Consider the following 26,127-nt stretch of genomic DNA (forward strand, 5'->3'; position numbering starts at 1 on the left):
AAGTGATATTCGTTTAAATAATAAAAGGTGAAGACAAAAGACAGATTCGACAAATTGAAGACGCAAACGACCAAAAAGCTCAAAAGTACAAAGTACAATCAAAGTGGTTCCAATTATTGATAAGAAACGTCTAGAAATGACAAAAGTACAAGTTACAAAACGCAAACTACAAGATATTAAATTGTACGCAAGGACGTTCAAAAATCGGGAACCGGGACTAAAGTCAACTTTCAATGCACGACGCAACGGAGCAAAAATTACAAGTCAACTATGCATATAAATATAATATAATATATAAATAATTCTTAAAATTATATATATATTATATTTATTTATTAAAAAATCCGTCGGCAAGCTAGGAGCCAAACTTGGATGAGCTGTAATCCACTACTCCGCGATCGCGGAGCTATGAAGGAAAAACCCTTCGAGATCGCGGAGCACACCAAAACTGAAATGGGGCCTATAAAAGGCAACGCATTCGATCGAAATTTAACAACATCTTTTTCTTCTCTTCATTCATACGTAAATATATATATATATATATATATATATATATATATATATATATATATATATATATATATATTATATTTTAATTTTAATTTTAATTTCTAATAATAAGGGTATGTTAGTGAATGTTGTAAGGGTGCAAGTCGAAATTCTGTCCGTGTAACGCTACGCTATTTTTAATCACTGTAAGTTATGGTTAGTGTTATTTTTAATTTAATGTCTTGTAGCTAAGTTATTATTATGCTTATTTAAGACGAAGTAATCATGATGTTGGGCTAAAAATATTAAGATTAGATAATTGGGCTTTGTACCATAATTGGGGTTTGGACAAAAGAACGACACTTGTGGAAATTAGACTATGGGCTATTAATGGGCTTTATATTAACTAAACGATACCTCGTTAAATTAATATATAGACTTATAATTTGACGTATTTATATATAACCACATACGCTTGACTGGGTACGGTGGGCGGGATATCTATAAACACCAATAATTGTTCATTTTACCGGACACGGAACTGGATTAATAGTTAATAGACTTGTTGAAACAGGGGTGGATTACATTCAAGGGTAATTGGTGTAATTGTTAACAAAGTAGTAAAACCTTGGTTTACACGCAGTCGATAACCTGGTGTATTCATTAAACAAAGTATTAAAACCTTGTTACAATTCGAATCCCCAATTAGTTGGAATATTTGACTTCGGGAATAAGAATAATTTGGCGAAGGCTTTCACACTTTATATTTATGACTGATGGACTATTATGGACAAATCCGTATGGACATATCGAATAATCCAGGACAAAGGACAATTAACCCATGGGAATAAACTAAAAACAACACGTCAAACATCATGATTATGGAAGTTTAAATAAGCATAATTCTTTTATTTCATATTTAATTGCACTTTTAATTATCGCACTTTTATTTATTGTCATTGTATTTAATTGCACTTTTAATTATCGTACTCTTTAATTATCGCACTTTTATTTATCGCAATTTCATTATCGTTATTTACTTTACGCTTTAAATTAAATTATATTTATTTTTAATATTTTACATTAGATTTTAACTGCGACTAAAGTTTTAAAAATTGACAAACCGGTCATTAAACGGTAAAAAAAACCCTCCTTTATAATAATAATATTACTTATATATATTGTTGTATTTTTACAAATATAGTTTTTAAATATATAGCGTTAAGCTTGTTTAAGAGATCCCTGTGGAACGAACCAGACTTACTAAAAACTACACTACTGTACGATTAGGTACACTGCCTATAAGTGTTGTATCAAGGTTTAGGTATATCCACTCTATAAATAAATAAATAACTTGTATAAAATTGTATCGTATTTAATAGTATTTCCTTGTAAAAATCAATACTATTTCCTAGTACACCTCGCACACATCACTCAACCACAACAAACTTCTTTCCATCATCATTAGCATCAATATCAATTATCGATTCCTCAAAAATATCCTCCATCTCAACCTCCTCCTGTCAATATTTCAAAATAAGTCAAACAAATGATCTCAAATAATTCTCAATCAAAAACATTAATAGAAAATCAAAAACAGTTACCATCTGCATCACTTGGATACAACATTGCTACTGATGCTTCCAAAAACATTGGCATAACTTCATCTTGATCTTTCCATACTCTAAAATCCTCATACGATTGTGACCTCTCAATCTCTTTAACAATCAATGAGTGTACAACAAACGTATTAAGTATATTCAACAAATCATATATTCCTTAATATGAATTGAAATGCCAAATTTGTAAAACACTGATTAAAATTGAAAAAGAGGAAACTCAGTACAAACCTTGCAATCAAATGAAGATTTACTTCCAGATTCAATAATTTGATCTCGGTCGCAAACAACAAAGCATTTGAGAATTAGGTTGTTTGTGGATCAATGTTCAACTTAACAATTATATCGATGGGTATCGGTATGACTGATTCTCTCAACAGTAATCTTTCAACAGTCAATGCATAAGAAATTTGGACAAAAAGAAAATTCCATATAATCATACTATAATATTATTAAGAAACGTATTGAGCACGGAAGATACTCTAACATGTATCGCCAACAATTATTCGGTGGCTGAAAGAAAATAGGAAACGGAGAAAGAAAACCATGACAGTTGTTATTGCCAGATATACTTACAAAGCATGTCAAATAAAACCATAAAAGTTGTTATTGACCTGGAAAAAAGAATAAAGGTTGTAAGACAGTGCATTATAGGATAAATAATTTGTTATAATACAACTAGAAAAACGAGACTGAAATTCAAATTTGGTATAATAAAAATGAAATACAAATTGTATAGAACAACTATGTACTGAAAGAAGATTAGTAAGAACCATGCTATAAGTTGAAAGTCGATATTACCTGAAGATAACCTGATAAAGCAATGAAGGTTGAGACTTCATCAATTGGTATTGTTCACTGATGCAACCAATTAGTCAACTTTGTCATTCCTGATTATAAATTCATTATTATCACATGTAAGCCAAAATTTGAGAACTTTATAGCCAAATAATCACCTTTGTTTGCAGGTTTTTGAATATAGTCATCAAAGTGACATTAGTTTTGTATCCAAAGTGATGAAATTGAAACCTGATACAATATTACTTCTATATATTCATTCAAGCATTTAATCAAACACTTGTTGTGCAAACATAATAAAACTCAAACAATACATCAACATTCCTCAAACATACCTGTAAGAAATCAGAACACATGAATAAATGCTCAAATTTCGCAAATCAACAACGTTAATTCAACAATCTGATGACCAATGGCCATTGTAAACACACCTTCAACTGAAAATCTATACATTTGAACTGATCTTCAATTAGCAGTGAATGGTTAAACAAAAAAAAAACACAAAATCAAACAACAAACATTGGGGAAAGACCTAAATTATTCGTCACTCGATTTGATGTCCTGGATAATATGTTGATATTAATGTTCGAACATACCTGATAAACGCCATTAGCAGTTCCAACGATTGTGACTATTTTTACATTGTAGATTCGATATATAGAGAAAATTTGATCGATCGGGGTTTTTAAATTTTAGGATTTGGAGTTATAAACAAAACAAATTAAGAATCGAGAATCCGTTACAAAGGATTTGATGATGAAAAAGGGTACGATTATAGAATGAAAAGGGTGTTTAACCCTAATCCGATTAGTATATAGAACATGGGAATGAAAAGGACACGCGTCACTACAACGTAATTAGTGATTTTTTTAATTCAAAATTATGAGAAAAAAATATTTGTTGAGGATGAATGTGAGTGCGACACGTGGACTTATGCTACTGATTTAGAGAGATAGAAGATAAGTTTTATTGCTTATATTGTTATAACATTAAACTTTAGGGACCTAATCTACCTTTATTCAAACTTAAACCATCCATGTATCCCCATGTATACAGAACAAACCAAAACCACTGAGAAACACACTCAAAATGGACAACAATCCGGCACCGGCGCAGGTACCGGCACCACTGAAAACCCTAACAGCACAAGAATGGGAGTCCTTAATCGACGACCACCAGTACGGCGGATCAAATCGTGACCGTTGGATCTCATTAAATTACACCGGTCATCCTCTAATCGATCTCTCATTAACTTCAATTTTACGCAAAGACCTACCACTCAATATCAAGCTCAACATCATCGTTTTCCTCGAAGAACATGTTATCGATTTGATTTCTTCATCGGAATCGGAACCAGAATTGACTGAAAAAACCCTAATCCGATACCTGGAAACGCTCCGGTCGGTTATCAATTCTCCGGTGGACGGCGTTACGATTACTTACTCGTTAAAAGAACAGGTACTTGTATCGGTTACGTCTGTGTTTATATTGTTTACGATTCATAATTTTGAAGGAAGTCAAAACCCTAAGTTGACTTTTGTGAGTCAACTCGAGGGTTTGATTGAGGTGTTATTGAGTGTGGTGAACCGGCCGAATCATGGCGTAGACCGCCAATTGCGCGGTACTGCGTGTGAGTGTTTAAGGGAGTTAGAGATTGAATGCCCTAGTTTGTTATCTGAAACTGTTGCACATTTATGGGGGTTATGTCAAAGTGAGAAAACTCATGTTGCTCAAAGTTATGTGTTGATGCTTGCAAATGTGGTTAATGGAATTGTGATAACAAAGGTGAATGTTTCGATTTTAAGTACTTCGATTCCGTTGATACCGTTTAACGTGCCGCAGTTTTTGATTGGTGATGGTAGTTTGGGGAGAGATAGTAATGGTTTAGCGGTTAAGGATTTGAAAAGAGTGATGTCGTTTTTGCTTGAATGGCCTCAATATTTGACTCCTTTTGGATTGTTTGAGTTTATGTCGATTATAATGCCGGTGGCAGTGGTGTTAGAGTTGCAGGCGTCTTTATTGAAGGTACAGTTTTCTGGGCTGCTTCATACGTTTGATATGGTGCTATGTCATGCGTTTTTAGGGATGTATTTGCAGTTTCCTGAAGCCTTTAGTGGACAAGAAAACGAAGTGATTTCCCGTCTTTTGCTAATTTCGAGGGAGACACAACATGTTTTGGTTTTTAGATTGCTTGCACTTCACTGGTTGTTAGGGTTCATGGGATTGGTGATGTCAAAGAGGAAGGTGATTAAAGAGAGAATATTTGCAACAGCTTTACGGTTTTATCCTAGTGTATTTGATCCACTTGCTTTGAAAGCATTGAAGCTCGACTTAATTGCATATTGCTCGATTATTCTTGATATGTCTAGATTAGGTGTTGATAGTTCTGAAGTGTCTGTAGTGAAGCTATTTGAAGATGGTCTTGAGTCTGTATCTGGTTTCAAGTGGTTGCCGCCATGGAGCACAGAAACATCTGTTGCCTTTCGTACCTTTCATAAACTTTTGATCGGTGCATCTTCTCATTCTGATAATGGTTCTTCCACTAAAGTTCTTGTGGATTCTACAATATTTCATGCTACAGAGGTACAATGTAAGACCTTTTGTAGCTGTATTCCACTTTTTTAATAGGTAATATATAATATATACAATATATACTTAGATGTGCTATTGTACTATGTAATAGCTTTAACTCCTACATGCTTCCATTTTTTAAACCAAAGAAATGTACTATTGTTAAGGTTATAAAATTTGCTAATCGGGATTAATCGGCATACACTTAACTTAATCTGGTTACTAAATCTGTGTGTTAATAAAAATCTTGTTGAACTTTTTTTATCAGCATTTTTGCTATTCTTTTTTTTCTACAAATAGAGGCATTCAAAGGTTGTATTTGCTTCTGTTTTGATCTTTGTAATGCAAATTGTTTAACTGATATTTTTGTACTTAAACAATGCAAAGCTAGTTTCGGCATAGTGTTTATTTATAGTCAATCTTTCCAATATCTGAGAGGTCATCATCTTTTGGCAGAGTCTACATGGAATTAAATAATTGTCGGTAACTTATTTTTTGGAATTTATATAAATTATGCATTTATCTTTTGTTATGCAGAGAATTCTGGTGACTATGACATTAGAGTCTCAGAGACTGATTCCTGTTATAGTAGCTTTTATCAACCGCTTGCTCCGCTGTAATAAGCACCACCTTTTTGGAGAGCGTCTGCTTCAGACATTTAACCGTCATTTGCTTCCAAAGGTCAACGTAGACTATCGACTGGGATCTTATTTTCCACTTTTTGAAAAAATTGCTGAAAATGAGACAGTTCCGCCAGGTGGATTACTAGAGTTATATGGTAAATACATTAGTACTTTAGTTGAAGAACATGGTCCAGATACAGGTTTGAGATCGTGGTCTCAGGGAAGTAAAGTTCTTGTTCTTTGTCGGACAATATTGAGGCACCACAAGAGCTCTCGATTCTTTCTTGGACTATCTCGTCTCCTTGCCTTCATTTGCCTTCATTTTCCAGATCTAGAGGTCCGTGATAACGCAAGGTACCAAGAACCAAAATCCTTCTCAATTTCTAGTGGGGACACAACGAGTCAAATTTGATTTCATGAGAAATGAAAGATATTTTAGTGCTATCTGAAACCAGTGTTGCAGAACTCGGAATAACTCGACGAGAACTCGGTCAAACTTGGTTAAACTAGAACAAAACATGGGTTTACTTGGTAAATGGTTCAAAATGGGCAGAAACTCGTTCAAAATCGGTAGAAACTTGGTCAAAATTTGTTCAAAGTCAAACTTGGTCAACATCCAACATCCGAGTACTCCCCGAGTTGCCGAGTACTCCCTAAAAAGTCCGGACTGAGTACGCCCGAGTAGCTTTTTTGCAACCTTATCTGAAACTAGTCAGGTTAACCCGCAACCACATTTTTGTCCTAAAAAATGTTACTTTGTGCGGGCACATGATAAGGTGCATTAAAAGAAATTTATAAATTCATAAATATGAAAATATGGTTACAGAAGCAATTTTATTATAATATATGATATATATATATATAATATATATAGGAAATTGTATGCATTAGTAGTACACTTTCTATGACTTTTGAGCCGTTCGATCTATACGACTTGTTTTCTTTTAATATTGTTTGCTTTAACAGTTTGACTCATGGATAAAAGTCATAACTTGAATCGACCTGTTCAGATTGTGTGGGCTAAACTTAGCTTTCAACAATTGTTAAATCTGAATGGACTCTTTTGCATCATGTATCCAAAACTGATATACGTTGTTTTTACTAGAATATACTTGCGGATGCTGCTCTGTGTACCAGGAAATAAGCTCAGGCATTTACTAAGCGCCGGAGATCAGCTTCCATCTTCTAACTCCACCTCATTCTTCAGTGTCCAATCTCCTCGGTTTACTTACGATTCCAAAAAATCAAAAGATATTTCATCATATATTCACCTCGAACGAGTGGTACCATTATTGGTCAAACAATCTTGGTCCTTGTCATTGACTTCTTTCGGCGTTAATGGTAACAATCCTCGTTACATGGGAGTCATCACAGACAATACTACCCCAACATGGAAATCAGAGACACCAGATAACAATACAGAAATTTCACTCGTTCCTGCAATTGAAGGACCGAATCAATCACAGGAACCCCTGCGTGTGACAGATTCAAAAGTTTCAGAAATTGTTGAAATATTGAGGACACATTTTTCATTAATTCCTGATTTCAGACACATGCCTGGAATCAAAATTAGAATCTCGTGTACCTTGAGCTTCGAATCAGAACCGTTTAATCGGGTATGGGGGAACGATGGGTCTGCTGAAGCTGACGGGATTCCTGCATTGTATGCTACTGTACTTAAGTTCTCTTCTTCAGCTCCTTTTGGCTCTATTCAACCTTGGCGTATACCTTTTCTTTACGGGGGACCCACCAAAAACGCCGTTCCCTCAACTCAAAGTCAAACCGATTCACTAGATATTGTTCCTGTGGGTAGAGAAAAAGATGAAGAAGAAAAAGAAAGCTTCAAAGCTTCTGTTATAATTGAGTTGCAACCGAAAGAACCAACACCGGGCCTTATCGATGTGTCAATTGAAACAAATTCTGAAAATGGTCAGATCATCTGTGGTAACCTCCACAGTATTAACGTGGGCATCGAGGACATGTTTCTTAAAGCTATAGTTCCCGATGACATAAGCGATGATGGATTACCTCAGTATTACATGAATTTGTTTAATGCGTTATGGGAAGCGTGTAGTAGTTCATCGAGCACTGGGAGAGAGACGTTTTCTTTAAAAGGAGGTAAAGGTTTTACAGGTGTCAATGGAACACGATCCGTTAAGTTTCTGGAAGTTTCAGCGAATTTGTTAATTAAAGCAGTTGAGAAATATTTATCAGATTTTGTTGTTAATGTTATTGGTGATCCGCTTATTAGCATTGTTAAGGATGATGGGATCATACGAGACGTTATTTGGAACGATGATGCTTCGGTTTCTGGTCTTGATGTTGTTGCTGTGGATCCGGATATAATTCGGGGCCCACTTTATCTTAAGTACGATGAGGAGGAAGATGAACGTGGAAATAATGTTAATTTGGATAGAAGGAATATGGGTCGTTTTCATATTTTGATATTTCTTCCTCCAACGTCTCATCTTCTTTTTCAAATGGAAGTTGGCGTTAATTCGACTTTAGTTCGGATTCGAACAGATCATTGGCCTTGTCTTGCTTACATTGATGACTATTTGGAAGCTTTATTTCTTGATTAGAGGCAAGTCTTTTTCTCTTTCATATCTTGTTATCTTTTGGGCTGTAAGGGAGTCCGTTTAGTATGATGTCGGAATGGGCTGGTCCAGGTTGAACTACAAAGTTTTTTTTTTTTTTAAATCAATTTTTTTGTTTCATTTGCATAATTAAATTAAATGCATTTATTATGGACATGAAAACAAGAGTGTATTATTACTATAAATTCTTGACTTCAACATAAAAACAATATAGCTTTATTAGAGTGCTACCATCGGTTGCTTCCTCACCACCGCCCTCACTGCCGCCTTGCAGGGCGCCGTTGGCACTACCCCGCCCTGGCCTCATCGCCATGGTTTGTTTCTTTCTCATGCACAATCCAGGACGGATTGTTTGTTTAATTTACTTGTACTAATAGCCTAAATGCTTGTAACTTGTTTAATTAAATAATATAGTCGGCCCCAATTTATTTGAGGGAGTATGTCATGGTTGGTAGTGTTTAGTCCTGGGTTAGTCCTGGTGAAAGTGTTGATCTGACAGCTAGTCCCGGTGAGGAAGGTGAGGAAGCTTGTCATGGTTGGGAGCCCTCTTATGACCCACAGTTGTGGTCTACTTTGAAACTTCAACAGATACATTCCCCTTTCACTTAAAAATTTATTTGACTGATTTGAGATGGAACACAACTCGAATCATGACCCATTTATAACCATTTGGGTCAAAGTTGTCACCTTCTTTTATGGCGTTTATAATGCTTTAATTTCACAAGTACAAATCCTACCTGTGTTGTGTTGATTAAGAGCAAAACGTTATCATACATGACATGTTTTTAACCTCAAATTATTTGTAAAGTCACTGATAATATCAGTAGTTAGTTCAACTTGATTATTTTTAAATATTAATTTCTTCTGAAATGTTTGTTGAATGCAGATTGATTGCTGTATTTGCCTTATTAAGAATGAAGAAACCGGTAAGGTTACTCGTTTGTGGCCCAGAAATTATGAGTTCGGATCGTTGGTGCTACACATATCCGAAGGCATTATTTTCAAAATCAAGAGTCGTGATCTTGGCGCACCATGTGCTGGACATGTTTTATATTAAAACGGGTTTTCGTAGGTTGTTCTTCAAGGCTTTTGAACCGGAAAAGTTTGAATTGATTTTGGTGAGGGGTTCTTTAAGGGGACTTTTTTGGATGAAGGAATTGGTTAGAAGCTGTTAGGGAAGACCGTACATAAGCATAGGTTTGGAGAGTGTTTTTTTAAAACGATTGTTATTTCATTTGGCTTTGTGAATTGATATACCATAGTTTGAGATATCTACACTATGGACTTGCAAGTTAAGGCAAATTTTGTAGTTGAGCATTTGCATATTTCTATGTTTACTATTTAACGAGGAGAATTGAACTTTACTTCTTTTTTCTTTTTTTGTTGAAGACTTAATTTCACTCATCGTCCTCGTCCTTTTTCTTTCTTTTTTTTCAGCCGTTAAGTCAAGTCATGTGCAAAGCATATGAGGGTATTTTAGTCTTTTTATTTTTTACTCTCTTTACCTTCATCATAATCAAAGATTTCAAACGAAATCAAATTCCCAACAAATTCTTTTATATAAACTAGATAAACTATAAGAAGTTAATATAAAAAATAAAAATTCATGTACAAACAAGAAATGGTTAATCAAAACATTCCAGGCTTCGACCCTTCAACAAATGGTTCAACATTCCCTAGATCAAATCAAAATCTATTTCTTTCGATGACAAAAACACGCTATGTTCTTTAATTTCATAGTCACTTTCATCAAACACAACTCATCTACAAACATATCTACTAACACATTCGTTGTCTGCAAAATCTTTCAAACACTTCTATCTACAAATATATCTAGTGCAAACACATCCACAAGAAAATACAGCCATCATCACCGCCACCATCGGGTTGAAGGTCTTGCGGTTTAGGGCGGCAACACACCAAAACCACCACTCTCAGACGTCGTTTGCAACATCACCGGAACCACCATCATTATCGCTCCGATCTACAACCATCGCAAACCGCCGCCTCCACTATCGGAAACCAGCAACCATTGCAAACCACCGCTTCCACCATCGGAAACTTGCAACTGTCGTCGGAAACTTGTAATTGTATTTCAGATTTGGTCATATTCTTTGAATCGATTTTAGATTTGAACACTTTCGTTGAATCGATTTTAGTGATGAATTTCAGATCTGAACACTTTCCAAGTGTTTAAATCGATTTTAATGGAGATAGATGAATTGTTTCTTGGAAAGGAATTTAGAAGATGTTAACGGCTGAAATTGTTAACAACAGACGAAAATTTGATGGAGATATTTTGATTTTGATTCTTCGAAAGGAAAATGGATTTTAATGGATATATTTTGATTTTGGGTATAAAGACTCGATGGTGACTGGTGAGTTGTTTGTTAAGAAGAGTGGTTTTATTGTAACATAATAAAAACTAGTAAAATGGGTCCGCGCGATGCCGCGAGATCTTTCGGGTTGTATATTCATAGTTAATGGAGCGTTATGTATTTACAGAAGTAAAAATGCAGGTGTTTTTAAATACATGTAGTTAATATCTAATGTACCTAATGGTCTTTTTAACGGCATGAAGATCGTGTAAAAAAAAAAGGAAACAAAATTATCGATATGATGTAGTTAGTTTGTGGAGTTTATTATAGGTTATGGAACACAGATCTAAATACACGTAATTAGCATTTTTTTTAGAAGTGTCCGTGTCGCGTATAGTTAGTCTCGTTGTGTTCGTTAGATTTTTTTGAGTTGAACGGTGGGTTCGAAAAAAATTAACGCGAGCCGAGCGGGAAGATATGTCCCCTTGAGTATTGAATATAATCCGAGGTATTTAGCGTTTTTTTAGAAGTGTCCGTTTCGCGTATAGTTAGTTCCGTTGTGCTCGTTAGATTTTTTTGAGTTGAACGGTTGGTTCGAAAAAATTTAACGCTAGTCGAACGGAAAGGTATGTCCCGTTGAAAATATGGGTGAAGTTTAATTAAGATTTTTTAGTAAAATATGGATTTTACACTTGATACCCCTGGTTTGAGGGTTGGGGTGTAACTTGTCACATTTTTTAGGGGGTGATTTGTACTTTTTCCCCCTTTTTTTTCCTTGTTGTCGTTTTGGGGGGAATTTGGGTGGGGGGTGGGATAAAACGACCAAAAATCTTGTGTTGATTAGTATATACTAGTCCGGGTCCGGTCCGCGCGATGCAGCGGGTGCTTTCGGCATGCGTATTCATATTTAACGTAGCTTTACGTATTTACAGGAGGGAAAACGGCTCATGTGTTAAGCGATATTATAGACGTCGTTGTATTTAGCGTTTATGGGAAAGTGTCCGTTTCGAACGTAGTTAGTTTCGTTTTGTTCATAAAATTATTTCGAGTCTAACGGTGCTGTCGAAAAAATTTAACTCGCGGCGAGCAGGAAGATACGGGCTGTCGTTGTGTTTAGTGTTTTTTAAAAAGTGTCCGTTTCGAATGTAGTTAGTTTCGTTTTGTTCATAAAATTATTTCGACTCTGACGATGCTGTCGAAAAAATTTAACTCGCGCCGAGCAGGAAGTTACGGGCTGTCGTTGTGTTTAGTGTTTTTTAAAAAAGTGTCCGTTTCGAACGCAGTTAGCTTCGTTACGTTCATAAAAATATTTCAAGTTTAACGGTGTGGCCGGTGAAATTTAACTCGCGACGAGCAGGAAGAAACGGGCTGTCGAAGTGTTCGGGTGGAGTGTGTATTTTAAGTTACAGAATTTACATTTTGACCCCCTGAAGTTTGGTGTAATTTTTGTAGGGTAGTTGTAGAATTTACATTTTGACCCCCTGAAGTTTGGTGTAATTTTTGTAGGGTAGTTGTAGATGAGGGGGGTAAACTGAAAATTTTCAGTGTGAAAAGGGTTGTGAAACGGGAATGAAAATGAAGGGGAACGACCAAGTTCGTTCCCCACTTCTTATAGTATATTTATAATATAATGAGTTAGGTGAGTTAAATATGAAAAGACAAAGGTACCCTCACGTGATTTGCGCATGACTGCACTTAACGGTTGAAATTGACGACAATTGGACGGAAGGACGGGAATGTATTAAGTAAATACATTAGGGACGAGGAATGCAGAAAAATTAGAAAAAAGACGAGGAATCAAATTTGAGGTAAACCTCAGAGACGAGGATTGAAATTAAGTCTTGGTTGAATGAATATTTCTATCGTTTTCCAGTAATTATTGATGTAAATGTAATTAATGTAATATTTGCATACTTCATCAAACCATCTATATCTTCACTATTTTGTCGACTTTTCACTTTCAAAATGATATTTTAATTTTTAAATTCATCATATAATAAAAAAATATATTATATTTAATTAATAATTAAACAATATTATAATTATATTATACTCCTTTCGTTCCATATTAATAGTCCAGTGTTCCATTTTGGAGGAATACTTGGGATATCCCAAATTAATAATTCACTTTCCTAAATAGAAAAGAACAAGAAACTCAAGTTCTATTATGCTCATAATGTATGTGGATAGGATTAAATGAAAAAGAAAAGGTAACGATAAAACTGAAAATAAACAGAAAATACAGTACTTTTATGACATTTCTTTAAACTATGTGTTTTTTGTCTGTAGACTATTAATATGGGACGGGGGGAGTATTACAATTACAATTATAATTATAATTATAATTATATTATAATTATAATTATAATAATATTTATAATTATAATTCTAATTCTAATTATAAGTTACAAGTATAATCTATAAGCCATGAGCTTTTTACTATTCACACGTTATTTCCATCTATTTACTTTAATTATTGTTTGCCGTCATCACTATACCTCCTACCACTGCCACCAATATATATCCGACAATAACCACCACCACTATACCTCTGACAACCACCCGTCACCTCCACCATCAACCTCATGCCACTGCCACCATCAACCTCATGCCACTGCCACCATCAACCTTCTTACCGGGCCACCGTCATACACCTTTCACCAACACTGTCAACCTCACCAACACCATCGCCATTAGCCAACACCGTCAACCAACGAATCCAAACACCACTGCCAACCACCACCAACAACCACCACATATCTTCATTGGTGGTTTGAAAAGAACAAGAAAAGTCTTGCCATCACCACCAGAAAAAAAAACATATTGAAAAAAACACTTACAAAAAATGTCATATCTATAAAAAATTTCTATAGTTACAAAAAGTACCACTAGATCTGAAATGATTTGGGTGAAGAAGGTGAGCGGTTGCTGAGGTTTGGCCGAAGGAGGAGAGAGGAGGTTGTGACCGACGGATTAGTTGCGGAGATCGGTGGCGGATTTGGTTTTCAGATCTGCCTGAGAAGGCGCCGTTTTAAATGGCGGAGCACGAGGACTGATGTTAAATACAAGGTTGGTGAACAAATTTTTATTTTAGGTAAATGTGTTTTGCCCGTATGCAAACGAAGGTCAAGGTTCATATCATTAGCGAATGAAGGTTAATAATTAAATAGCATTACATTAATATTGAATTATATAACTTTTAATCTAAACACTTCTTATTATTTTTATTTATTTATGGGTTAAGAATGTGCAGGGACTAAAGTTGCTATTTGTTTATACTTGGAGTTTGGTGGCAAAAGTTGGAAAAAGAATTCTTGTGTGCATTAGCCGACTTTAACTTCAAGGACCTAGATGCAATTAATTTATATTATATATTTATTTATTTTTTATTTTTTTAATTTATCTATCACATCTGTATCTATGATTTGCTCTCTCGTTCGTTTGTTCTAGGGTTTTGATCTTCATCTTTGTATTGTAAGCTACTGTGAGTGATTAAACAAGTTCAAATCTGTTGAACTTGTTTGTGAGGCTTTACTGTGTGACTCATCTGTAATGGTTCATAATCTTTTGATTGTGAATCTTTGTTTAGTGCAATTTTGGCTTCCTGTGATTGGAAGATTTTTTCTTCTTGTGATTGGAAGCATTAATCTGTGTGTTTTTACACGGTATCATAACGTTAAGCTTGATACTCGATCGTGATTTTGATATTATCTCTATTTTTTTCAGCCGATTGAAAAATTAGGGTTTCGACTTGTCCTGGTTTGATTTCTTTCAGCCGATTGAAAGAAGTTTGTTATCTTCTATATTTGGGTTCGACAAAGACTTGTGGTTATTGTTTGGGTCGATTGTACTGATCAATTAGGGTTTTTGATTTAAGAAACCCTAATTTGGAAATTAGGGTTAGTTCATCATTGATTTTAAGTCTTCCGCTGCTATTCTCCGATTTCTTGTTCTAAACATCCCCACTGTAAGTTTTCTTTCATTTTCCACTCAAATCTGTCTCTTATTCGTGAGAATTCTTGGAAGGTTGTCATCCTTGATCTGCCAACTTTGATTGGTGTGAAACCCTGGCTCTGACAATCTCATTCCAGTCTTCTTGCAGTGTTTTGAGTAGTCAAAAAGGGCATCCTTCTTGACCTTATTACTCAATTCTGTATTTTGTGTCTTTTTATATTTTCTTTTATATAGATATTTGTTTGTTGTTTTTAGTCATCTTTGTAGGTTGCCTGGCTAGTAGCCAGTCCATTGGGGTTTGTCTTTCTTTCTTTACAGGTTTCTGAACCGTGGATTTGTTGCGGTTTTATGTAGTGACCTGAACTTTTCCATGTTTATATATATATTAAATGAAATTGTTATTTTACATGATTAAGTGTTTCCAACATGTTAAGCAATCAAACTTGTTAAGACTTGATTAATTGAAATAGGTTTCATATAGACAATTGACCACCCAAGTTGACCGGTGATTCACGAACGTTAAAACTTGTAAAAACTATATGATGACATATATATGGTTATATATATATAGTTAACATGATATTATGATAAGTAAACATATCATTAAGTATATTAACAATGAACTACATATGTAAAAACAAGACTACTAACTTAATGATTTTGAAACGAGACATATATGTAACGATTATCGCTGTAACGACATTTAATGTATATATATCATATTAAGAGATATTCGTACATCATAATATCATGATAATATAATAATTTAAAATCTCTTTTGATATTATAAACATTGGGTTAACAACATTTAACAAAATCGTTAACCTAAAGGTTTCAAAACAACACTTACATGTAACGACTAACGATGACTTAACGACTCAGTTAAAATGTATATACATGTAGTGTTTTAATATGTATTCATACACTTTTGAAAGACTTCAAGACACTTATCAAAATACTTCTACTTAACAAAAATGCTTACAATTACATCCTCGTTCAGTTTCATCAACAATTCTACTCGTATGCACCCGTATTTGTACTCGTACAATACACAGCTTTTAGATGTATGTACTATTGGTATATAAACTCCAATGATCAGCTCTTAGCAGCCCATGGAGTCACCTAACACATGTGGGAGCCATCATTTGGCAACTAGCATGAAATATCTCATAAAATTACAAAAATATGAGTAATCATTCATGACTTATTTACATGAAAACAAAATTACATATCCTTTATATCTAATCCATACACCAACGACCAAAAACACCTACAAACACTTTCATTCTTCAATTTTCTTCATCTAATTGATCTCTCTCAAGTTCTATCTTCAAGTTCTATCTTCAAGTTCTAAGTGTTCTTCATAAATTCCAAAAGTTCTAGTTTCATAAAATCAAGAATACTTCCAAGATTGCAAGTTTACTTCCAAGTTTTCTAAATCCATTCCAAGTAATCATCCAAGATCAAGAAACCTTTGTTACTTACAGTAGGTTATCTTTCTAATACAAGGTAATAATCATATTCAAACTTTAATTCAATTTCTATAACTATAACAATCTTATTTCGAGTGGAAATCTTACTTGAAATTGTTTTCGTGTCATGATTCTGCTTCAAGAACTTTCAAGCCATCCAAGGATCCTTTGAAACTAGATCCATTTTTCTCATTTTAGCGACGTGAAAATTGGTAACAAATCTATTCCAACCATAACTTAATCAACTTGTATTGTATATTATGTAATCTTGAGATACCATACACGTATACAATGTTTCGACCTATCATGTCGACACATCTATATATATTTCGGAACAACCATAGACACTCTATATGTGAATGTTGGAGTTAGCTATACAGGGTTGAGGTTGATTCCAAAATATATATAGTTTGAGTTGTGATCAATACTGAGATATGTATACACTGGGTCGTGGATTGATTCAAGATAATATTTATCGATTTATTTCTGTACATCTAACTGTGGACAACTAGTTGTAGGTTACTAACGAGGACAGCTGACTTAATAAACTTAAAATATCAAAATATATTAAAAGTGTTGTAAATATATTTTGAACATACTTTGATATATATGTATATATTGTTATAGGTCCGTGAATCAACCAGTGGCCAAGTCTTACTTCCCGACGAAGTAAAAATCTGTGAAAGTGAGTTATAGTCCCACTTTTAAAATCTAATATTTTTGAGATGAGAATACATGCAGGTTTTATAAATGATTTACAAAATAGACACAAGTACGTGAAACTACATTCTATGGTTGAATTATCGAAATCGAATATGCCCCTTTTTATTAAGTCTGGTAATCTAAGAATTAGGGAACAGACACCCTAATTGACGCGAATCCTAAAGATAGATCTATTGGGCCTAACAAACCCCATCCAAACTACCGGATGCTTTAGTACTTCGAAATTTATATCATATCCGAAGGGTGTCCCGGAATGATAGGGATATTCTTATATATGCATCTTGTTAATGTCGGTTACCAGGTGTTCACCATAAGAATGATTTTTATCTCTATGTATGGGATGTGTATTGAAATATGAAATCTCGTGGTCTATTATTACGATTTGATATATATAGGTTAAACCTATAACTCACCAACATTTTTGTTGACGTTTAAAGCATGTTTATTCTCAGGTGAATACTAAGAGCTTCCGCTGTTGCATACTAAAATAAGGACAAGATTTGGAGTCCATGTTTGTATGATATTGTGTAAAAACTGCATTCAAGAAACTGATTTCGATGTAACATATTTGTATTGTAAACCATTATGTAATGGTCGTGTGTAAACAGGATATTTTAGATTATCATTATTTGATAATCTACGTAAAGTTTTTAAACCTTTATTTATGAAATAAAGGTTATGGTTTGTTTTAGAAATGAATGCAGTCTTTGAAAAACGTCTCATATAGAGGTCAAAACCTCGCAACGAAATCAATTAATATGGAACGTTTTTAATCAATAAGAACGGGACATTTCAGTTGGTATCAGAGCGTTGGTCTTAGAGAACCAGAATTTTGCGTTAGTGTGTCTTATCGAGTTTGTTAGGATGCATTAGTGAGTTTGGACTTCGACCGTGTTTACTTGAAAAATGATCGCTTAACAAATTTTGTTGGAAACTATATATTTTTAACATGTGAATATTATGTGATATATTAATCTCTTAACGTGTTTGATATTATGTGATAGATGTCTACCTCTAGAACAAGTCCCATTGACTCACCTAATAATAACGAAGAGTCAAATGTAAATTGGAATGATTCGTGGACTGATTCACAAGTTCCCGAAGAGGAACCGGAAGAAGAGTCGGAACCGGAAGAAGAATCGGAATCGGAAGAAGAATCGGAACCGGAAGAAGAAATAGAACCAATGGGGGAAATAATAAAACGGTTAAGTAGAAGAAAATCCTCAACCAACCGACCAAAGTTAATTATGGTCAATGGTGTTTCCGCTAAGGAAGCAAAATATTGGGAGGATTACCAATTCTCCGATGAATCGGATTCCTACGAGAATTCCGATGATGTTATAGAAATTACCCCAACTGAATTTAAAAAGGCAAAAGAAAATAATAAGGGAAAGGGCATAAAAATAGAGAAATCTAATTCCAACCCCGATGAACTTTATACGTATCGTCAACCCCCGAAGCCCTTAAGTTGTAACAATGACCCGGGAACCTCTGAACCACCAGGTTTTTCTAAACCGTTGTGGAAAACGACAGCTCGTATTAGGGGAACATCATATATCCCTAGAAACTTGGCAAAACGAACCAAAACAGAAGAAGAAGAAACGAGCGAGTCGGAATAAGATAGTTGTATTCGTGTGGTGTAATATATGTAATATAGTGTGCTTATGCTTTATGATATATGTAAAAATTTCTTGTATTAATAAGTATTTTTTTATGAATCTAACTCTTGTCTATTTTACAGTATAAAAACACAAAATGGATTGACAACCCAATATTTTAAGAGACCTACCCGGAGACATGATTGATGAAATCTTGTCTAGAGTCGGTCAGAATTCCTCGGCACAACTATTTAAGGCGAGATCAGTTTGTAAGACATTCGAAGAACGTTCCAAGAATTCCTTGGTTTATAAAAGGCTTTCGTTCGAAAGATGGGGGATATCACATTGGGAAAGCCATAAGTTACGATGTGTTTACTTTGACGCATATATTGCGGGGAACCCAAATGCTATTTTACGCAACGGGTTAAGAAATTATTTTGACTCAATATATCCTAATATAGGACTTCGTGATTTAGAAAAAGCGGCTAACATGCAACATAAAGAAGCATGTTATGCTTACGGCTTAGTAATGTTACCTTCTCACCAAAGTGAGAACAAGAACATCGGGCTACAACTATTAAACAAAACGTTCCCACAAGTGACGGAGTCGCTAATTGGGGTAAGAAATGAGGTTTTTAGATTGTTAAGGGACTGTTGGATATTACGTAACCCTCTTCCCTTTGACAACGTTACAACACGCTGTCTTATCAACGGCCATAACGGTTATGTTCCACAAGACCAACGATGGGAAGTAGTCCTAGTAAAACCAGAATGCATGACTTGTTTCTGGACGTATGAATTACGTGTCTTTATTGCCTTTGCTGAACGACTTGTGTACTAGCTAGAATTATCTTCACAACCATCTTGTATCAAATTTATTGTGTGCTATATTTCATGCTATAGGTAAAATAAGCGGTATTGTAAGTTTGTAAAATATTGTGTAAAAGTTTGAACGCGAAATATTATTATAATCAGTTTTTCATATAGAATTGTAGTAGTTGAATTGTATATTAGCTACTAAGTATGAACTTAACGGGTAGGTAATACCCGAATTTAAACTTATAAAACGCTAATATGAAGAAAAAGCTTTTATAAATGAGTTCATATTATGCTACGAGATACTATTGACTACTCTTAATATTCTGTATGATTAACTTGTTTCATTTGACTATTTGAAGGAAATGGCACCGACTACTCGACAAACCTTGAATATGAGCGAAGAGGAATTTCGTGCCTTTCTTGCTTCAAACATAGCCGCAGTACAGGCTGCGCTACATACCAACAATAACCTTGGATCTAGCAGTACAGGAAATCATGTAGGATGTGAAATGTCCCGTTCTTATTGATTAAAAACGTTCCATATTAATTGATTTCGTTGCGAGGTTTTGACCTCTATATGAGACGTTTTTCAAAGACTGCATTCATTTTAAAACAAACCATAACCTTTATTTCATCGATAAAGGTTTAAAAAGCTTTACGTAGATTATCAAATAATGATAATCTAAAATATCCTGTTTACACACGACCATTACATAATGGTTTACAATACAAATATGTTACAACAAAATAAGTTTCTTGAATGCAGTTTTTACACAATATCATACAAGCATGGACTCCAAATCTCGTCCTTATTTAAGTATGCGACAGCGGAAGCTCTTAATAATCACCTGAGAATAAACATGCTTAAAACGTCAACAAAAATGTTGGTGAGTTATAGGTTTAACCTATATATACCAAATCATAATAATAGACCACAAGATTTCATATTTCAATACACATCCCATACATAGAGATAAAAATCATTCATATGGTGAACACCTGGTAACCGACAATAACAAGATGCATATATAAGAATATCCCCATCATTCCGGGACACCCTTCGGATATGATATAATTTCGAAGTACTAAAGCATCCGGTACTTTGGATGGGGTTTGTTAGGCCCAATAGATCTATCTTTAGGATTCGCGTCAATTAGGGTGTCTGTTCCCTAATTCTTAGATTACCAGACTTAATAAAAAGGGGCATATTCGATTTCGATAATTCAACCATAGAATGTAGTTTCACGTACTTGTGTCTATTTTGTAAATCATTTATAAAACCTGCATGTATTCTCATCCCAAAAATATTAGATTTTAAAAGTGGGACTATAACTCACTTTCACAGATTTTTTACTTCGTCGAGAAGTAAGACTTGGCCACTGATGATTCACGAACCTATAACAATATATACATATATATTAAAGTATGTTCAAAATATATTTACAACACTTTTAATATATTTTGATGTTTTAAGTTTATTAAGTCAGCTGTCCTCGTTAGTAACCTACAACTAGTTGTCCACAATTAGATGTACAGAAATAAATCAATAAATATTATCTTGAATCAATCCACGACCCAGTGTATACGTATCTCAGTATTGATCACAACTCAAACTATATATATTTTGGAATCAACCTCAACCCTGTATAGCTAACTCCAACATTCACATATAGAGTGTCTATGGTTGTTCCGAAATATATATAGATGTGTCGACATGATAGGTCGAAACATTGTATACGTGTCTATGGTATCTCAAGATTACATAATATACAATACAAGTTGATTAAGTTATGGTTGGAATAGATTTGTTACCAATTTTCACGTAGCTAAAATGAGAAAAATTATCCAATCTTGTTTTACCCATAACTTCTTCATTTTAAATCCGTTTTGAATGAATCAAATTGCTATGGTTTCATATTGAACTGTATTTTATGAATCTAAACAGAAAAAGTATAGGTTTATAGTCGGAAAAATAAGTTACAAGTCGTTTTTGTAAAGGTAGTCATTTCAGTCGAAAGAACGACGTCTAGATGACCATTTTAGAAAACATACTTCCACTTTGAGTTTAACCATAATTTTTGGATATAGTTTCATGTTCATAATAAAAATCATTTTCTCAGAATAACAACTTTTAAATCAAAGTTTATCATAGTTTTTAATTAACTAACCCAAAACAGCCCGCGGTGTTACTACGACGGCGTAAATCCAGTTTTACGGTGTTTTTCGTGTTTCCAGGTTTTAAATCATTAAGTTAGCATATCATATAGATATAGAACATGTGTTTAGTTAATTTTAAAAGTCAAGTTAGAAGGATTAACTTTTGTTTGCGAACAAGTTTAGAATTAACTAAACTATGTTCTAGTGATTACGAGTTTAAACCTTCGAATAAGATAGTTTTATATATATGAATCGAATGATGTTATGAACATCATTACTACCTCAAGTTTAGTAGGTAAACCTACTGGAAGTGACAAGAAATGATCTAGCTTCAAAGGATCTTGGATGGCTTGAAAGTTCTTGAAGTAGGATCATGACACAAAAACAAGTTCAAGTAAGATTTTTGCTCGAATTAAGATAGTTTATAGTTATAGAAATTGAATCAAAGTTTGAATATGAATATTACCTTGAATAAGAAAGATAACCTACTGTATATAACAAAGGTTTCTTGATCTTAGATGATTACTTGGAATGGATTAGAAAGCTTGGAAGTAAATTAGTAAACTTGAAGGGATTTTTGAAGTATTCTTGAAGTGTTCTTCCTATGATGATTATAGCTTGATTCTTGAAGTGATTTTTGATGAAGATGATGATTAACTACTGGAAAAATACGTTCATAATAGTGTGGGTGTGTTGGGAGAGAATTAGAAAGAGATTTGGAAGTGAAATGGAGTGAATGATGAGTGTTAATTGGTGAGTGGTGAGTGGGGTTAAAAGGAGTTCTAGTTAGTTGACTAGCTCATGGTAGAAGTTAAAATTGATTAGTCATACATGACATAATCAAGAGTGGAATCCCATGCTAGTTCCTATTGGTATATACCCATAGTAAGTACGTTTTGAAGCTGTGTATAATACGGGTAAGAATACGACTAGAATTCTTGATGAAAGAAAAGAATGGGAAAGTAACTGTAACCATTTTCGTTAAGTATGAGTGTTTTTATATATGTCTTGAAGTCTTCCAAAAGTATTTTAATACATCTAAATACACTACATGTATATACATTTTAACGGAGTCGTTAAGTCATCGTTAGTCGTTACATGTAAGTGTTGTTTTGAAACCTTTAAGTTAACGATCTCAATTAATGTTGTTAACCCATTGTTTATTATATCTAATGAGATGTTAAATTATTATATTATCATGATATTATGATATATTAATATATCTTAATATGATATATATACATTTAAATGTCGTTACAACGATAATCGTTACATATATGTCTCGTTTCGAAATCCTTAAGTTAGTAGTCTTGTTTATATGTATATAACTCATTGTTAATATACTTATGGAGATACTTACTTATCATAATCTCATGTTAACCATATGTATATCCATATATATATCGTCAAGTCGTTTTTACAAGTTTTAACGTTCGTGAATCGCCGGTCAACTTGGGTGGTCAATTGTCTATATGAAACATATTTCAATTAATCAAGTCTTAACAAGTTTGATTGCTTAACATGTTGGAAACATTTAATCATGTAAATATCAATCTCAATTAATATATATAAACATGGAAAAGTTCGGGTCACTACAGTACCTACCCGTTAAATAAATTTCGTCCCGAAATTTTAAGCTGTTGAAGGTGTTGACGAATCTTCTGGAAATAGATGCGGGTATTTCTTCTTCATCTGATCTTCACGCTCCCAGGTGAACTCGGGTCCTCTACGAGCATTCCATCGAACCTTAACAATTGGTATCTTGTTTTGCTTAAGTCTTTTAACCTCACGATCCATTATTTCGACGGGTTCTTCGATGAATTGGAGTTTTTCATTGATTTGGATTTCATCTAACGGAATAGTGAGATCTTCTTTAGCAAAACATTTCTTCAAATTCGAGACGTGGAAAGTGTTATGTACAGCCGCGAGTTGTTGAGGTAACTCAAGTCGGTAAGCTACTGGTCCGACACGATCAATAATCTTGAATGGTCCAATATACCTTGGATTTAATTTCCCTCGTTTACCAAATCGAACAACGCCTTTCCAAGGTGCAACTTTAAGCATGACCATCTCTCCAATTTCAAATTCTATATCTTTTCTTTTAATGTCAGCGTAGCTCTTTTGTCGACTTTGGGCGGTTTTCAACCGTTGTTGAATTTGGATGATCTTCTCGGTAGTTTCTTGTATAATCTCCGGACCCGTAATCTGTCTATCCCCCACTTCACTCCAACAAATCGGAGACCTGCACTTTCTACCATAAAGTGCTTCAAACGGCGCCATCTCAATGCTTGAATGGTAGCTGTTGTTGTAGGAAAATTCTGCTAACGGTAGATGTCGATCCCAACTGTTTCCGAAATCAATAACACATGCTCGTAGCATGTCTTCAAGCGTTTGTATCGTCCTTTCGCTTTGCCCATCGGTTTGTGGATGATAGGCAGTACTCATGTCTAGACGAGTTCCTAATGCTTGCTGTAATGTCTGCCAGAATCTTGAAATAAATCTGCCATCCCTATCAGAGATAATAGAGATTGGTATTCCATGTCTGGAGACGACTTCCTTCAAATACAGTCGTGCTAACTTCTCCATCTTGTCATCTTCTCTTATTGGCAGGAAGTGTGCTGATTTGGTGAGACGATCAACTATTACCCAAATAGTATCAAAACCACTTGCAGTCCTTGGCAATTTAGTGATGAAATCCATGGTAATGTTTTCCCATTTCCATTCCGGGATTTCGGGTTGTTGAAGTAGACCTGATGGTTTCTGATGCTCAGCTTTGACCTTAGAACACGTCAAACATTCTCCTACATATTTAGCAACATCGGCTTTCATACCCGGCCACCAAAAATGTTTCTTGAGATCCTTGTACATCTTCCCCGTTCCAGGATGTATTGAGTATCTGGTTTTATGAGCTTCTCTAAGTACCATTTCTCTCATATCTCCAAATTTTGGTACCCAAATCCTTTCAGCCCTATACCGGGTTCCGTCTTCCCGAATATTAAGATGCTTCTCCGATCCTTTGGGTATTTCATCCTTTAAATTTCCTTCTTTTAAAACTCCTTGTTGCGCCTCCTTTATTTGAGTAGTAAGGTTATTATGAATCATTATATTCATAGATTTTACTCGAATGGGTTCTCTGTCCTTCCTGCTCAAGGCATCGGCTACCACATTTGCCTTTCCCGGGTGGTAACGAATCTCAAAGTCGTAATCATTCAATAATTCAATCCACCTACGCTGCCTCATATTCAGTTGTTTCTGATTAAATATGTGTTGAAGACTTTTGTGGTCGGTATATATAATACTTTTGACCCCATATAAGTAGTGCCTCCAAGTCTTTAATGCAAAAACAACCGCACCTAATTCCAAATCATGCGTCGTATAATTTTGTTCGTGAATCTTCAATTGTCTAGACGCATAAGCAATCACCTTCGTTCGTTGCATTAATACACAACCGAGACCTTGCTTTGATGCGTCACAATAAATCACAAAATCATCATTCCCTTCAGGCAATGACAATATAGGTGCCGTAGTTAGCTTTTTCTTCAATAACTGAAACGCTTTCTCTTGTTCATCATTCCATTCAAATTTCTTCCCTTTATGCGTTAATGCAGTCAAGGGTTTTGCTATTCTGGAAAAGTCTTGGATGAACCTTCTGTAGTAACCAGCTAGTCCTAAAAACTGGCGTACGTGTTTCGGAGTTTTCGGTGTTTCCCACTTTTCAACAGTTTCTATCTTTGCTGGATCCACCTTAATACCTTCTTTGTTCACTATGTGACCGAGGAATTGAACTTCTTCCAACCAAAATGCACACTTTGAAAACTTAGCGTACAATTCTTCCTTCCTCAATACTTCTAACACCTTTCTCAAATGTTCACCGTGTTCTTGGTCATTCTTTGAGTAAATAAGTATGTCATCAATGAAAACGATGACAAACTTGTCAAGGTATGGTCCACACACTCGGTTCATAAGGTCCATGAACACAGCTGGTGCATTAGTTAAACCAAACGGCATGACCATAAACTCGTAATGACCGTAACGTGTTCTGAAAGCAGTCTTTGGAATATCATCTTCTTTCACCCGCATTTGATGATACCCGGAACGTAAGTCAATCTTTGAATAAACAGACGAGCCTTGTAGTTGATCAAATAAGTCATCGATTCTCGGTAGTGGGTAGCGGTTCTTGATGGTAAGTTTGTTCAACTCTCGGTAGTCGATACACAACCTGAATGTACCATCTTTCTTCTTGACAAACAAAACAGGAGCTCCCCACGGTGATGTGCTTGGTCGAATGAAACCACGCTCTAAAAGTTCTTGTAATTGGCTTTGCAGTTCTTTCATCTCGCTGGGTGCAAGTCTGTAAGGAGCACGAGCTATTGGTGCAGCTCCTGGTAC

General features: G+C 34.7%; 1 protein-coding gene across 1 annotated transcript; it reads left to right on the forward strand.

Annotated features, from left to right (window-relative positions):
- Positions 1-3,995: 3,995 nt before the first annotated feature.
- Positions 3,996-9,688, forward strand: LOC139860132 (uncharacterized). Its single transcript, XM_071848906.1, has 4 exons — positions 3,996-5,489; positions 6,015-6,454; positions 7,206-8,684; positions 9,584-9,688. The coding sequence occupies exons 1-3, from the start codon at positions 3,996-3,998 to the stop codon at positions 8,680-8,682; spliced, it is 3,411 nt and encodes a 1,136-aa protein (XP_071705007.1). The 3' UTR covers positions 8,683-8,684; positions 9,584-9,688.
- The last annotated feature ends 16,439 nt before the right edge of the window (positions 9,689-26,127 follow it).

This window comes from Rutidosis leptorrhynchoides, chromosome 7, assembly GCF_046630445.1.
Source record: "Rutidosis leptorrhynchoides isolate AG116_Rl617_1_P2 chromosome 7, CSIRO_AGI_Rlap_v1, whole genome shotgun sequence".
In the NCBI taxonomy this organism is placed as follows: Eukaryota; Viridiplantae; Streptophyta; class Magnoliopsida; order Asterales; family Asteraceae; genus Rutidosis; species Rutidosis leptorrhynchoides.